General features: G+C 41.4%; 1 protein-coding gene across 2 annotated transcripts in view; it reads left to right on the forward strand.

Annotated features, from left to right (window-relative positions):
* Window positions 1-4,402: 4,402 nt before the first annotated feature.
* LOC127000646 (uncharacterized) overlaps window positions 4,403-15,979 on the forward strand; it is a 121,994-nt gene continuing 110,417 nt past the window's right edge. Inside the window, exons 1-3 of one of the 2 annotated variants that reach the window (XM_050864610.1) lie at window positions 4,415-4,563; window positions 11,023-11,173; window positions 11,442-11,561. In XM_050864610.1, the coding sequence (XP_050720567.1) occupies window positions 4,514-4,563; window positions 11,023-11,173; window positions 11,442-11,561 (321 nt within the window). In that variant the 5' untranslated portion in view covers window positions 4,415-4,513. Of the gene's footprint in view, window positions 4,564-11,022; window positions 11,174-11,441; window positions 11,562-15,979 lie in introns of both variants that reach the window. The other variant, XM_050864607.1, reaches the window with a different exon arrangement.

Genomic DNA, 15,979 nt, shown 5'->3' on the forward strand with positions numbered 1-15,979 from the left:
GAGTCCGGCACAGGTCTTTGCTTTCTAAACTGCCTTCTTTCGGATTCTATCCCTCTCTCTCTGTTCTTTTATCTCCAGTTTCCTTTCCAGCCGTTCTATCTTTGCCGTGGTAGACGGTCACTGTTCTTCTCCTAAACCTATCAACAGTGGTGTTCCACAAGGCTCTGTTCTATCACCCACTCTCTTCCTATTATTCATCAATGATCTTCTTTCCATAACAAACTGTCCTATCCACTCATACGCTGATGACTCCACTCTGCATTATTCAACTTCTTTCAATAGAAGACCCTCTCAACAGGAAGTACACGACTCCAGACTGGAGGCTGCAGAACGCTTAACCTCAGGCCTTACTATCATTTCCGATTGGGGTACAAGGAACCTTGTGTCCTTCAATGCCTCAAAAACTCAATTTCTCCACCTATCAACTCGACACAATCTTCTAAACACCAATCCCCTATTCTTCGACAACACTCAGCTGTCACCATCTTCAACACTAAACATCCTCGGTCTATCCTTAACGCAAAACCTTAACTGGAAACTTCACATCTCTTCTCTCACTAAATCAGCTTCCTCGAGGTTGGGCGTTCTGTATCGTCTCCGCCAGTTCTTCTCCCCCGCACAGTTGCTATTCATATACAGGGGCCTTGACCGCCCTCGTATGGAGTATGCCTCTCACGTGTGGGGGGGCTCCACTCACACAGCTCTCTTGGACAGAGTGGAGCCTAAGGGCCGCTTTCACAGTTACGTTTGTTTGTGTTCATCGTTACCAACGCCGCTACCAACAAGAAATCCGCTTTCACAGTCGTCTTTCGCGGCGCTGTTTGTTTGCATCAGTACCAGAGATTGGAACCTCTGGCAACGGAGCTCTGATAGCCGCGGGGGCTCCCCAATGGAGCTTACCAGTGACATTAATTAGTAAATAGTACAAATTCTTCCTCTTAAGTGGTTATATTATTTCTTTAAATGGATGAAAAAAAATATTACACAATACAGCAACACGTTGCAGGGCTTCAATGGTAATATGAGACAAAAATTAGAAGACTTTGAATGACATGAACACACTTCACCTGCTGACCAGTAAACGTCCTACTGAGAATTTCAATTTAATTGATTGATTATTTATTGTTGCAAAATACACAATAAAGAGAAGGGAGGACTTTAATACTTGCCACCATTATTCACCTGCTATGCTTCTTGGTCAAACTTTCGTATTATTCTAGATAGCCTCATATGTATGCATAGAGCATACATGTAACGAAATCAGCCCTGCTGTTATGTACAAATATGAAGTTTGCTAAATAAGTGTGAATAATGAACAAATGTAGTGAATATATATATATATATATATATATATATATATATATATATATATATATATATATATATATATATATATATATATATATATATATATATATATATATATATATATATATATATATATATATATATATATATATATATATATATATAGGTGAAGAGTCTGTCTTGCGGAAATCTGCTAAATGATTATAGAGCTTTAATACCTGTCACCATTATTAAATAAATTTTCACCTATTATCCCTAGTAAAGATTAGGATATCAGCAGATTTGAGCGGTGTATTACAGCGAGACACTCCACATTTTTTCATCATATCTATTCTTCACAGTTATTCTTTATATTTATTCTTCACGTATACCCTTTGTGCGTTTATTTTTCACATTTATCCTTCATAATCCTCCGCTCAGCTGATGTAATGTTGACATTTCCCGCCGCTCCAGGCATACCAACACTGCCGAATCACGTGGCTTCATCTTGTCATGATCGTTACCACGCTGGTAGTCGCCGATACCACGAAAACAGCGACTGTGAAAGTGGATCGAGGCGATGGTATTGCCTGTTACCAGGATGGTAAAGGGCCTTTGGTTAGGGTGCGTACCAGACGACTGTGAAAGCGGCCCTAACGGCCGTAGTATTAATCTCCCCCATTCCCGTTCCCATCCCATCCCTTTTCCTTGGCTGTGACCTGCAGTTTTAAGCGTCCCCAGGGGGTTGGGGTTGATTAACACTACGTGGAGAGAGAGCAGATGGGGTCGAAAAAGTGTTGACTCCGCGGGGTGCGAGGCAGGACATCTTTAGGTTCCCCTTCGTATATTTCATGAATAAATAGTGTTCTATTTGTTATTATAGAATAAAATATATTGAAAAGTATCAATATATTTCTATGACTGATATTGTATCGCAAACTTTGCTGAAGTTAATGTATTCCTTTTAGTTTGTAAAGACTCTTGTGCTTCCATTTGATTGTAAACATACAGTTATTCCTGAAGCTTTCTTTATAATTGCCCCAAAAATGGCAAATGACGGCAAATAGATGACTAAATATGGCATTATTATATTAATACTTAACATATACCATAAAAAAAGGGATTTCTTGGTGACCACCTTGATTTAAGACAAAAATGCCACCAATGACACGACCTGGCAACCCCTATGTGGCTGCCCCATGGCTGGCCAGGTGTGTGTGACCAGTCATGGATACCAACCTGTCTCATAAATTAACTTACCCGCGTTACCTGTTATTTACAACAACGCTATTGTTTTGTTTTATGATATATAATGTATATGAATACAATGGTGTGTGAAAAATGCATTATTTATCTCGTTTTCTGTAATTATTCGTTTGAAAGTGCTGCCAACATTATTATGACCTGCGGGTTGGTCTTGTCTGGCCCGTCGGGGACGGGAAGGGGATGGGGCGGTTTACACATACCCAAGACCCGCGTATGGGGACGGGGACGGAAAGGGAATGGGGAAGATTAATACTACGGCCGTAAGGCTCTTCGTCTCATCAGCTCTCCTCCTCTTACTGATAGTCTTCTACCTCTTAAATTCCGCCGCCATGTTGCCTCTCTTTTTATCTTCTATCGTTATTTTCACGCTGACTGCTCTTCTGAACTTGCTAACTGCATGCCTCCCCCCCTCCTGCGGCCACGCTGCACACGACTTTCTACTAAAGCTCATCCCTTTACTGTCCAAATCCCTTACGCACAAGTTAACCAGCATCTTCACTCTTTCATCCCTCACGCTGGTACACCCTGGAACAATTTTCCTTCATCTGTATTTCCTCCTGCCTACGACTTGAACTCTTTCAAGAGGAGGGTATCAGGACACCTCTCCTCCCGAAATTGATCACTCTTTCGGTCACCTCTTTGGATTCTTCTTTAGGAGCAGCGAGTAGCGGGCTTTTTTTTTATTATTATGTACTTTTTTGTGCCCTTGAGCTGTCTCCTTTGTTGTAAAAAAAATAAATAAACAAGTGAAGATGACACAAACAAAAAAATAAACATAAATTAAAAAAAATACATTACCAAATGAGTGTTACAGATTCACAAAAATAACTCAATCCCCTTCAAGCAAACCTTGATGACTTCACACACACACCTGCAAGATACCTGTGTCAGCCCAATCAGGTTCTGCAGGTGTGGAAGAGGCTATGGAATGCCTGTAGTGGGTGATGCTGTTGGTGGTGGTGGGGAGGGGGGAGTAGGATTGAGTGGTGGTGATGGTGGTGTGCATACGTGTGTGTGTGTGTGTGTGTGTGTGTGTGTGTGTGTGTGTGTGTGTGTGTGTAGGGGGAGGGGTGATGATAGTGGTGGTGGTAGTGGTGATGATGTTGGTGGTGGAGTTGCAGTACTAGAGGTGGTGGTGCAGCATTCTTTGTTCAACACTGGTCGGTGAGGATTTTCCAGACCCCAGAGGGCATGTGGAGGACGTGAGGGAAGAGGAGGAGGAGGAAGAGAAGGAGGAGGAGGAGGAGGCGGAATGCAAAGGAAAAACAAACAGCAACAGACCTCTTGGTCCTAACTATAAGTTCAACCAAACTGTCGAGTCCGTTTTGGCGGAGGCTCCCGCGGGTCCATTTCTCCCCTCTGCTCTGCCACACAGTCCCAACACCTTTCTCTCCCTCTCATATGTAAGGTAAAGGTAACATATGATAGGAAAAAAATAGGTGTTGTGACTGTGTGGCAGAGCAGAGGGGAGAAATGGACCCGCGGGAGCCTCCGCCCAAACGGACTCGACAATTTGGTTGGACTAGGCTGAGGATGAGGAGGAGGAACAGAAGAAAAGAAAGAAGGAGAAGGAGGAGGAGCAGGATAACGGATGGTAGGGTGTTGGAGATTGGATGGATGAGTGAAGGAGGAGGAGAAGGGGGAAGAGGAAGAGGAGGAGGAGGAGTAGGAGGAGAAGGAAGTAGTGTGTGCAGGGAGAGGGAAGGACAGGGAGGGGGCGGAGGAGGAGGAGGAGGAGGAAGCAATGTGTGCAGAGAACGAGTATATATAGCAGTGTGGGGGAGGGGAAGGCGGAGGAGGAGGAGGGGTGGGGTACACAGTCTATCTGGAAGAGGAGGAAGAAGAGGAGGAAGAGGAGGAGCGCTAGGAAATATAAATACTGAAGGTGGGTTTGGAGGTCTTCAGAGTCGGCTCCACCAGCACCACTGTCAACACCACCACAGCCAGCACCACCACCAGTATGAAGGGGATAATGAGCTTCCTCCTCGCCACCTGCCTCGCCCTGGCCAGGTAACTACAAAGATAAGGATATGAGTAAGAAATGGCTCGCCTACAGAGTGTTGGAGGAGTGGAACAGCCTTGGCAGTCATGTGGTGCGTGCCAGTACAAGACAATTATTTCATAAATCGGTATTCTATGACGATTCCGCCTCGCACATCACCTTTTTTCAAGACCTAAAAGAAGATGAATTGGCTGGCTTCTCGTGAGTGTTTGTTCACTTTCATGAGTACGAAAGCTCTGTCGAGGTACCACCAGGGCCACTAAACTACCCACTGGCATGCCTACGATTCCTACGAAAGCCTTGCCAAATATGTCAATGTGTATAAGAATATGTCCCTATAAGATTCATGGTTGCTGAAGATAGGTGGTGTTAGAGTCTGTGCAGAGAGGAATGACAAAACTATTCATGGATGTTATGACTTGACCGACAAAGTTAGATTTAAGCATTCATCCAGCTCTATATGATCTGAAAAGGCGAAGTGAGCGTGGAGACTGATTAAGTTCATAAATGGGCGAAGGGTTTGATTAATAGGAGTGATGTCAATAAGCTTCTTGCGGTATAAGAGTCGCGGGTATAATTCTGCTAGTAATGGATTTGTGAGACAAGTCCAGATTCATTGAAGACACTGAATGGAGCTGGTTTATGAATAGTGGTGGATGAGTGGGACAGGTTTAGCAGTCATATGGTGAGTGCCGATACGATAGACATCTTCAAGAAGTAGATAATTTCATGGACGAGGTGAATGAAAGGAGTCAGGTTTGCAGACCAGCTCCTCTGTCAGCACAAACACACCGGCCCTTCGAGAACAAGCAAGGTCCGAGGAGTGTCAAGTTGTTTGTCTTCACCGCGAAACTCTGCTCCCTAAGGGCGAGAAGTGTAGCGATATGTGAAACTTTGGCGCGCGTACACACACACACACACACACACACACACACACTGACTCAACCGAGCGACTCAACCTCCTTAAAAAAGAGAGAGAGAGAGAGAGAGAGAGAGAGAGAGAGAGAGAGAGAGAGAGAGAGAGAGAGAGAGAGAGAGAGAGAGAGAGAGAGAGAGAGAGAGAGAGAGAGAGAGAGAGAGAGAGAGAGAGAGAGAGAGAGAAAGCTGGAAAAGACGCTTACAAGGAGATATCATTCAGGTCTTCAAGTACTTAAAAAAGTTCAGTAACGTCGATCACTCTTTGAGTTCTTTGAGTTACAATCAACTGAAGAATTAGAAATAACGGTCTACCTATTCAAGCGAGGCGATGTAGTCAGACATTGGCATGAGTTTCTTCTCAAACCGAGTCATCCGAAATTGGAACAACCTTCCTGCAGAAGTAGTAAGTGGAAAACCATCAACTCTTTTATGAAACAAATCGACCGTTGCCTCGTGGCGACAGGAGTCAAATGAACGTACGTACTAAGTGCTTTCACCTGCTCTGCATTCAGTGAAGTGCCTGTCGAGCGGATCAAAGCTCTGGAGCGGGCAGCCTTGTGGTGAGCCAACAGGCTTCCTGCTGCCCGTGTTTCCATGTCCACTTCTTCCTTTTGTTCACTCTTTCTTATTTCCTTTCTCCTGGCAGCCACCAGACACCTCCCTCCTCCTCCTCCTCCTCCTCCTGACGTATTCTCCTTTCTCTTCCTACTACTTTGCTCTCTTCCTCTTCATCATTATGACTTATTATTATTATTATTATTATTATTATTATTATTATTATTATTATTATTATTATTATTATTACTATTATTTTCATCATCACCATCATTATTATATTGATTTTGTTTGACGTATTATTTTCTCTAATCATCGTCTTAGCTTTTTTTTCTTGTTACTGCTCTTTTTTTCTTAATATTATCTTCAGTCTTTTTCATCGTCATCTTCTTCATCCCCTTTTTGTTTTCTTCTTTTCTTCACCATCCCCCCTTCACGTTTTTTCTTCTTTTTCCTTTCATCAACCCCATCGTGTGTTTTTGTCTTTTTTTCCCATGACGCAGGTTGTTACATAATCTGACAACCGCATACCAACACATCCTTCCATCCCTCCTTCTCCTCTTCCGGGTATGCGGGTGAAGTGTTTTCACCTCAGGGAACTAAACGTCCCTGCCCTGCATAGTCTCAGGTCACCCTTGGACAAGGTGTAATACCTGATCTGTCTCCCGTGCCAGGGTCACGGTGAAGCCTCTGGGCAGCAGCAGTGGTGGATTGGACTCCAGGCAGAGGATCTCTTTATGAGACAATGGCTGGAGTTCCAGGGTCCAAGTCAGCTGGACCATGCCTAATTATTTAGGCCTGCGGTGTAGAGGAGTGTGGCGACCTCTACACTAAAAAGCCTCCCTGGGAACCAGTTGTCGGTGTGAGCTCCCGTCCCTCCCCTCTATCGACGGTACTCCCATCCCTATTCTGCATAACAGCTGGTTTTTGTTTTCTCCTGAAAGAGATGTCTTCCGTGGGCCATTTGAGGTTGTACCTCCCGGCTTCTAGGTGGAGTTTCTGAGGGGTTTTCTTATACTCAAGGAATATTTCAGCTTTTTGGTCTCTCAGGAAGGGCGTCTGATACTCTCTAGAGTTGGTGGAGAACACCTGGTGACAGGTGCCACTGGCCAGGCCTCGAAAGGGTCGCAGAGTTGGGTTAGACGTTTCGGAAAGTGGAAACGAATTGCTGGTTCCTCTCCTCCTTGCCAGCTCTGCTCTGTGTGACTACGCCGGCCCCGTTCTATGGGACAAAACTTCGAGGACAATAGCTGAAAAGCGCCGGGTTGTGAAAGTCTCTCGTGACCGAGGCTCAGGACAAGCGATTGGTCTTTGAGGCGTTTTCAAGACCCTGTGGGAGCGAACTCCCAGTGTTGGAGGCATCTAACACAGCAGTATCTAATTTCCATGCACAATTTTTATCCAACTCAATTTATGGTCACACTTTAAGTTATTTCGAAAGCGCTTTTAATATTTGCCCAAACTGTAAATTCTCTTAAATTTCTAACAATGCCTTCGAACCTCCGTAAGTGTGACGTCTGTCCTGGACGATTTGCAGCACAGTACTTCCAGCTGAGTAGAACTTGCCGCCTCTGCGTTCAGAGATTACAGCTTCAGAAGTCTGTGACTGAATGGATAGTCAAACATAATGATCTTGAAAAGAAATTCGAAGCCCTTTAGGAATTTGTTTCAAATAATGTGGCAGTGACTCCACCATCGATGGTGGAGAGGCCCTCCACCGAGACTGTGCCCTCTCCAGACGACCCTCCTGCTTCACGGGAGGACGTGTTACCTGCCTCACAGGTTGACTCCCAGCCTGCCTCACAGGCTAACCCCCAGCCTGCCTCACAGGCTAACCCAGAGCCTGCCTCACAGGCTAACCCCCAGCCTGCCTCACAGGATGTCACGAGAAATGCCGACCGAAACACCCTCTTTGTCATTCACGCGGGGACAAATGACGTAAAGACAACCCGTTCTGAGGAACTGCTTGAGAAATACCGCCGCATGATCAAGCAGTATAAACGTAAAACGGATGCCAGTAACATCATAATCTCAGGAATCCTCCCGAGGGTCAGTGACGAATCTAGCTTTTACAGTAAGGCCTTCAGCACAAACAACAGACTTCAGTCCCTTTGCTCACAAGAAAACGTCCAGTTCGCTAACTTGTGGAACAGTTTTTACTACGATTCAGACTTGTTCCTTCCTGATGGCATCCACTTAAACCCTGTTGGAGCAGCCCGTTTCGGGAGGCTGCTCTGTGACCAAGTGGCTCTTCGAAAGCCAAAAAACGCGGAGGCGAGAACACCAGCAGCCCCACCGTAAGGGAGCACTCAACCCGCAAAACCTCCGACTCGAATCACATTAAAGCTTGCTATGTAAACGCTCGCAGCCTACGTAACAAATTTGAAGACTTAGAAGTCCTCGCAGCTACAAATCATTATCACATCATCGGAGTCACAGAATCTTGGATAGACACTTCAAATAGAGATTTCATTGCGGAATATAGATTACCGGGTTATACCATCTTTAGTCATGAAAGAGAGAACAGACAGGGTGGAGGCGTTATCCTTTATATCCACAACTCTCTCCATCCAGTATCCGTGAAAACAGATATTATAACCAATGTAGACACGGTCTTCATTGAAATTAAAAATAGATCTCGTAAAATAGTAATTGGACTTATCTACAGACCGCCAAGGCAGACTCTTGGTATCGACCACGCATTAAGTGAATTATTATTAGAAACAAGTAGCAGTTGCGAGGCAGTAATTATGGGGGACTTTAACTTGCCTGTGAAAAGATGGGGTGAACCGTTGAACTCTCATACAGGGCTCGACCTGTACACAAATTTACTAGAAAGTGATTTACATCAACATGTTCAAGAACCGACTCGGGAAAATAATATACTTGACCTTATCTTTTCAACGACAGCTGATCTAGTTAACGAAGTAAATGTTGGTCCAATTTTCAGTTCTAGCGATCACCGAACAATCACATTCAGCATCAATATGAAAGAAAGTAAAGTAACTCCAAGTAAAGAAAAGGTGCCTGATTATCAGAGAGCGAATTTCGTAAGACTCCGATCAATTCTAAATAATTCTGACTGGACTGAAATCTCGGCGGAAACAGATATTGATAAATCTTGGGGGGCCTTCACCACAATATTGAACAATGCCATAAGCATATGCGTACCCTATCGTAACAGACGTTCAGCTTTAAAGAAGAAACCCAAATGGTGGAATAACGAAATTCAAAATAGCCTATTTCTTAAAAAACGCGTATACAGTAGATACATATCAACTCAGAGTGAGGCTGACAAACTAGAGTTGGGCAGAATTCGCCGCGAAACCAAGAAATTAATAAAACGGAGCAAGAAAAATCTTGAAGAATATATAGCGGCAACGAGTAAATCTAATCCTAATGAATTTTTTAGCTATGTAAATAATAAAAAGTCACTCACTTGTGGTATCGGACCGCTTGCTAATGATAATGGTAACAACACGAACGATGAAAATGAAATGGCTACAATCCTAAATAACTTTTTCGCATCCGTATTTACCGACGAAGATTGTTTATCACCTCAACCACCGGAGGTTAGAAGGACCGAAAAGATGTTAAGTGGCGTGCTCATCGTAGAAAGTGACATTTTATGCACAATTGAAAAGATTAAAGTAAGCAAAGCTCCTGGTCCAGACAAAATTACCCCGAGGGTCTTACTAGAAATCAAACATCAAATTTGTAAACCGCTCTCCATCATATTCAATAAATCTTTAACAGCTGGAAAAGTCCCGTCGGATTGGAAACTAGCAAATGTCACACCAATTTTCAAAAAGGGGGACAAGTCTCATCCAGGAAACTATCGACCAATTAGCCTGACTTCGATTGTTTGTAAGTTAATGGAGACTATCATTCGCGACAATATGGTGAAATTCTTCGAAGGAAATAATATAATAAATAATTCGCAAATGGCTTCCGTAGTAAACGTTCTTGTTTAACTAACTTACTTGATTTTTTTCACTATATTTTTGAGGTGTTCGATGAAAGCAGATCAGTAGATATCATATATCTGAATTTTCAAAAGGCATTTGATAAGGTCCCCCACCAACGATTGCTCAACAAACTATTGGCGCACGGTATCTCGGGTAACATTCACAATTGGCTTGTGGACTGGCTCTCTGAGCGGAAACAGAGAGAAGTTCTAAACGGTGTTACATCTAACTGGCTCGACGTCAGAAGCGGCGTACCTCAAGGATCAGTGCTTGGCCCCATGCTCTTCTTAATTTATGTTAATGATATCGATGATGGGCTCACTTGCAAAGTATCAAAATTTGCTGATGACACAAAAATTGCTAGTAAAGTAACAGCGACACTCGACGAAGAAGCTTTACAATCAGGTCTAGATCGACTCGTACGTTGGGCCAATCAATGGCAAATGAAATTTAACGTTGACAAATGTAAAGTGTTGCACATCGGAAAAAATAACAATCGCGTTCGGTACGTAATGAATGGCAAAACAACTTTCTGCAGTAGGTAAAGAAAAGGATCTTGGAATCACTATATCAAACGATTTAAAGCCCGGTCAGCATTGTTCAGAGGTAGTTAAAACTGCAAACAAATTGGTTGGCTTCATCGGACGAGTCTTTATTAATAAATCGGAAAAAGTAATATTAAAACTGTATAATTCGTTGGTTCGACCCCGTCTAGAGTACTGTGGCGAACCTGTGGCGTCCTGGACCGAGCGACGCGGCGCAGTCACGCTAACCACTCAGCTTTTATAGGAGCAGTGATTAGCGGGCTTTTTTTTTTTTTTTCCCCTTGAGCTGCTTCCTTTACTGTAAAAAAAAAAAAAAAAAAAAAAAAAAAAGTTACCTGCCCTGTTCAGGAGTGGACGCCACATAACCGTAGAGAGAGAGGGAATACGTGTCCCATGAAGCAGGTCGTTACAAGTACCTCAGCTGATAGCAACACACACATCCAGCATTGCCATCGCCCACCTTTTTCTCTCCCCCCTCCAGCGGGCACCACGGACCCGAGGAATCCGTGCTCTGCCACTGCGGAATCTTCGCCACCACGCAGGGGGGTCTGGTGCACCTGGACGGATTTCCCCACGCGCACGTCGCCAATTGTTCACAGGTCCTTGAGTGCAAGGCCGAGTGCAAGAATGCGGTAAGTGGATGTGTGCGTGTGTGTGTGTGTGTGTGTGTGTGTGTGTGTGTGTGATTGAGGGTAGTGGGTAGTAGTAGTAGTAGTAGTAGTAGTAGACAGAAGTAGCATATAAAAAAGATGAGGAAAAAAGAAAAAAAGTTTCAAAGTATAAACAACAAACAATAAATAAGTATAAGCAACAGAAGTGGCAGTAATAATGATACAGGCAGTTTACAATACGAAAAAAACAATGTGTAAGATTAATCTTCCCTCAACTTTCATTAAACAGTGGCATAAGACGATGGGCAGCGGAAACTTGGATGCTACCACTCCAGACGGCATCACTGTCGGCCAGCGCTTCTGTAACAACATTGTCGGCAACGGACTCTCAAACTTCGGACCCTACAAGGTACGTATGCGTGCGGCTTCATCTTACTCTGTTCATAACTCGGTAAACAGGTGTCTCCCCTTACGTCACCATAAGGATGATTAGCCTCTTGAACTTCCAGCTTATTAATGAAAGAGCTAACCAGTATCTTCAGTCTTTCATCCCCAAAAGGTAACGTTAGCTCCTCAACCTTCCATCTCACACCTCCGTCCTGTATATTAGTGAAAGAGTTAACCAGTATCTTCTTTCTTCCTTCCCCACTATGGCTACGTCAGCCTTTCTAGCTTCCAACTTACTAATGCAAGTTAACTATATAATATCTTCACCTTCACCCCCACACGGTATTTCGTGAACTTGTCACATCTCCGTCCTGTATATTAGTTAACCAGTATCTTCTTTCTTTCAGCCCCACTAGCTAAGGCAGTCTCTCAAGCTTTCAGTTTACTTATGCCTGTTAGCTAATATCTTCACTCTTTCACCCCCTCCACAGTAGGCTATTTCGTAAACTTGTCACATCTCCGTCCTGTATATTAGTTAACCAGTATCTTCTTTCTTTCAGCCCCACTAGCTATGGCAGTCTCTCAAGCTTTCAGTTTACTTATGCCTGTTAGCTAATATCTTCACTCTTTCACCCCCTCCACAGTAGGCTATTTCGTAAACTTGTCACACCTCCATCCTGTATACTAGTGCATGCAAGAGTTAACCAGGACTTTCATATTGTTCACCCCTACAAGGTATTAGGTAAATATCTAACACTTTCGTCCTGTATACTAATGCAAGAGTTAACAAATAGCATCTTCACGTTTTCATCCCTAGGAGGTATCACGTAGTGAGCATTAGGGATGTGTGGTATCAATAACTTTTCAAGTAATGGACTGCTTACTCTTTTGATTTTGCGGCGCCCTTGTCATTAAGCCGAGAAATTAGTAAAATCAACCGCTTTGGTGCGAATCGCCATCACTCCCTTATTTCTGGGGCTACAGTAAAGTTTTTGGTATCAATCGACGGCAACATCAAAGGGCTATATTCTTTAATTAGTGACGGGCTCGAAAACTGACTCGAAAGGGTAAACAATCGAATACATTAGCAAGAAACGACACGGAAAAAAAAAACTATTTTTGAGTTTCCAACCTTGAAATCCACTCATTTATTGAGAATTTAAAAAAAACATATTTAACAAATGATTTAGCCCTGTCAATGTGCTTTCCAATATGGTGCATACCATTTCCCTACTCCCAGTTGTTTAGTCGCTAGAGCTCGAAACGTAAATTCTGTAGAGAGCGATTTTGACGAACTCCAAACACTTTGTCGTTTTTGTCTAGTGTGGCCTTGCTATTGCCTTTAGAAGGCTGTAATTTGGCATGTAGTCACTCATGGCAATTTAGTTTGACCAACTCGAAGGATTTTTTGATAGCTCGTTTCCAAATTCGTTGTCAAGACGTCACAAAATAACCTGTTTTTTTTTGGCCCTTTTGCCTCGATTTGGACACGTCCTAGTTTTTTGCTTATAACTTTTATTTATTTATTTAATGCTTTCCATTTTTTTCTGATTATTAATCTGTATTAAAAGAGCTTTCATTTGCCACCAAGCACGCCTTCCTAGCTTCAGTAGTTTTCGCTCGAGCTCGACCAGAATTCGCGACGAACATTCGCCGAATCTGACCCATTTCACGCGCCGCGACGAAAAACCTTCCCGACGCCACAAAAATTAACATATCTGCATAATAATTCATATATGAACACTTCAATATGTTGACTAACTTGAATTAAAACTATTTTCGGATATCCAAATAAAAAGTTACTATTATTTTATAATCATTTCACTATATAAACCAACCAATATTAAGCGCCTTATTATACATTTCTTATTTTTTTTAGTATTCAAATATATTTCTTCCCAATTATGAATAATACATTTAATTTGCTTTCTTTTTATACCATATATATATGTGTGTGTGTGTGTGTAAATAAATATATATATATATATATATATATATATATATATATATATATATATATATATATATATATATATATATATACATATAAATTTGCTATTTTTTTATAATCATTTCACTATATAAATCAACTTATATTTGAGGGCCTTATTATACATGTTATTTTTTTTTTTTAGTATTCAATCATATTTCTTGTCATTTATGAATAATACATTTAATTTGCTTTCTTTTAATAATATATATATAGATATAGCCACATATACATATATCTATATATATATATATATATATATATATATATATATATATATATATATATATATATATATATATATATATATATATATATATATATATATATATATATATATATATATATATATATATATATATATATATATATATATATATATATATATATATATATATATATATATATATATATATATATATATATATATATATATATATATATATATATATATATATATATATATATATATATATATATATATATATATATATATATATATATATATATATATATATATATATATATATATATATATATATATATATATATATATATATATATATATATATATATATATATATACAGTTGTCCCTCAAATAGTACGGTTTCCAATAGTACGGTTTCGGTTATATACGGATTGTCATGGAAGTTTTTTTTAGGATTTTTAAATTTCCCGCTCGTCGCACCAAGTAGCCATGGCGTGAGTGGCAACACTGTTCTACCAAAACACCTGCTGAAAGCACCTCAGAGTGTTCGAGATAGGTGTTCACCTTGCAGAAGAATTCAGATTTAGGAGAAGTTACGTTTTGGGATGAGTTACATTGTCGTAGGGAGATCATACCACATTAATGACAGCAGTGTTCGCTGTATCTATGATCTTGATCTTGGTCTTGATGTCACAGGTGGCCTGGGATTTCCCCCTTGGTCATGGTTCGGGAGGTAGTTGTCCCTTTCAGTCCCAACTATAGCCTTTGAAACTGCTTACTCCCTCAGGGCCAACACCCTGAAAATCATAGTGTAAAAGAAATTTTTGCCGCAGTAACTGCCAGTGCTCCAAGAGTGCTGCAAGAGTGGAGATAAAGGCGTCCTTTTACTAAGCCCCGTCGTTGCTATGGTAACGGCGTCTCACTCGCAGCAAAATGGCGTACGCTGATCTTCCTGGCGACGTTTAACATGCATTACTAGCTGTCCAGGCTGACGAACTCCTTACAACAGAAGATGAAAAGGAAGCTTCAGTGGATATGGTATGGTGGCACAGATAGGTGAAATGCAATGGAAAAACTTGCATGTGTTTGTTTGGGCCGCCATATTTGCTGATGACGTCATCACAGCACGAAGGCGCTCCACCTCTCAAAGCCGGGAGCCAGCAGACGTGTCGAGTTGGCAACTCGTGCTGCCGTGTCACGCGTTTGAGAGCACTCGGGACGTTCCGGGAGTCCCGATTCCCTTTCTCAAACACAGCCCAAGAGTGTTTCTAAGGGGTGGCACTAATTTTATACGGATTTTCGAATAGTACGGGGATCCTGGGTCCCTAACCCCCGTACTATTTGAGGACGATATATATATATATATATATATATATATATATATATATATATATATATATATATATATATATAGATATATATATATATATATATATATATATATAAGATATCTAAATAGAAAGTTGCTATTTTTTATAATCATTTCACACTATAAATCAAATTATATTAAGGGCCTTATTATACATGTTATTTATTTATTTATTTTTTTTTTTTTAGTATTCAATCATATTTCTTCTCATTTGGAAAACCTTGTCGGTAATAACCGATATTCGTTAACTGGAGACACAAATATAGGCGATAACCGATAACCGATACCCAATATAAATCCACAATTCCGATACTAACTAGCGATACTATATTGATATTTCAAAAATAAAAAAGGTGAATTCAAATTTTCATTAACTGTATTTTCGAAAACTGGTCAAGGAATGGACAGAGTGACCGAAACTCAGGCTCACTAGAGTGACGAGACCTCACTGACGCTCTTTGTGACGACGGCGACGCGGCCGCCATCACTACTTATTCAGTTATTCCTACTTGTCACCATTAACACTTTTACAGTCACTTCAGTGAAGAAGCACTGAAGCACTGGGAGCCGGAACATTGGCACTCACTCCGTCACTCGAGACGCAGCTGAGAGGTCACCCGCCACGCCGCCATGTGGTAACACAAGCCGCTGCTCTCTGTTTGCGCTCTTTACAACGGGATCACAAATTTCAGGCAGTGAATAATCATTTTGGGGGCAAAGTTAAATAATTTTTCTCTTTGATATAATGATTTTTGAGTCTAACATAAAAAATAACCTAGTGTTTTAATGATGATTATCTAAGTATGAAATCTCTTCACCGAAGATATTTCATACCTCGAAGTTTTTTCATACAACACCGGGCGCCCGGGGCA

The sequence above is a fragment of the Eriocheir sinensis genome, chromosome 19 (genome assembly GCF_024679095.1).
Source record: "Eriocheir sinensis breed Jianghai 21 chromosome 19, ASM2467909v1, whole genome shotgun sequence".
NCBI lineage: Eukaryota > Metazoa > Arthropoda > Malacostraca > Decapoda > Varunidae > Eriocheir > Eriocheir sinensis.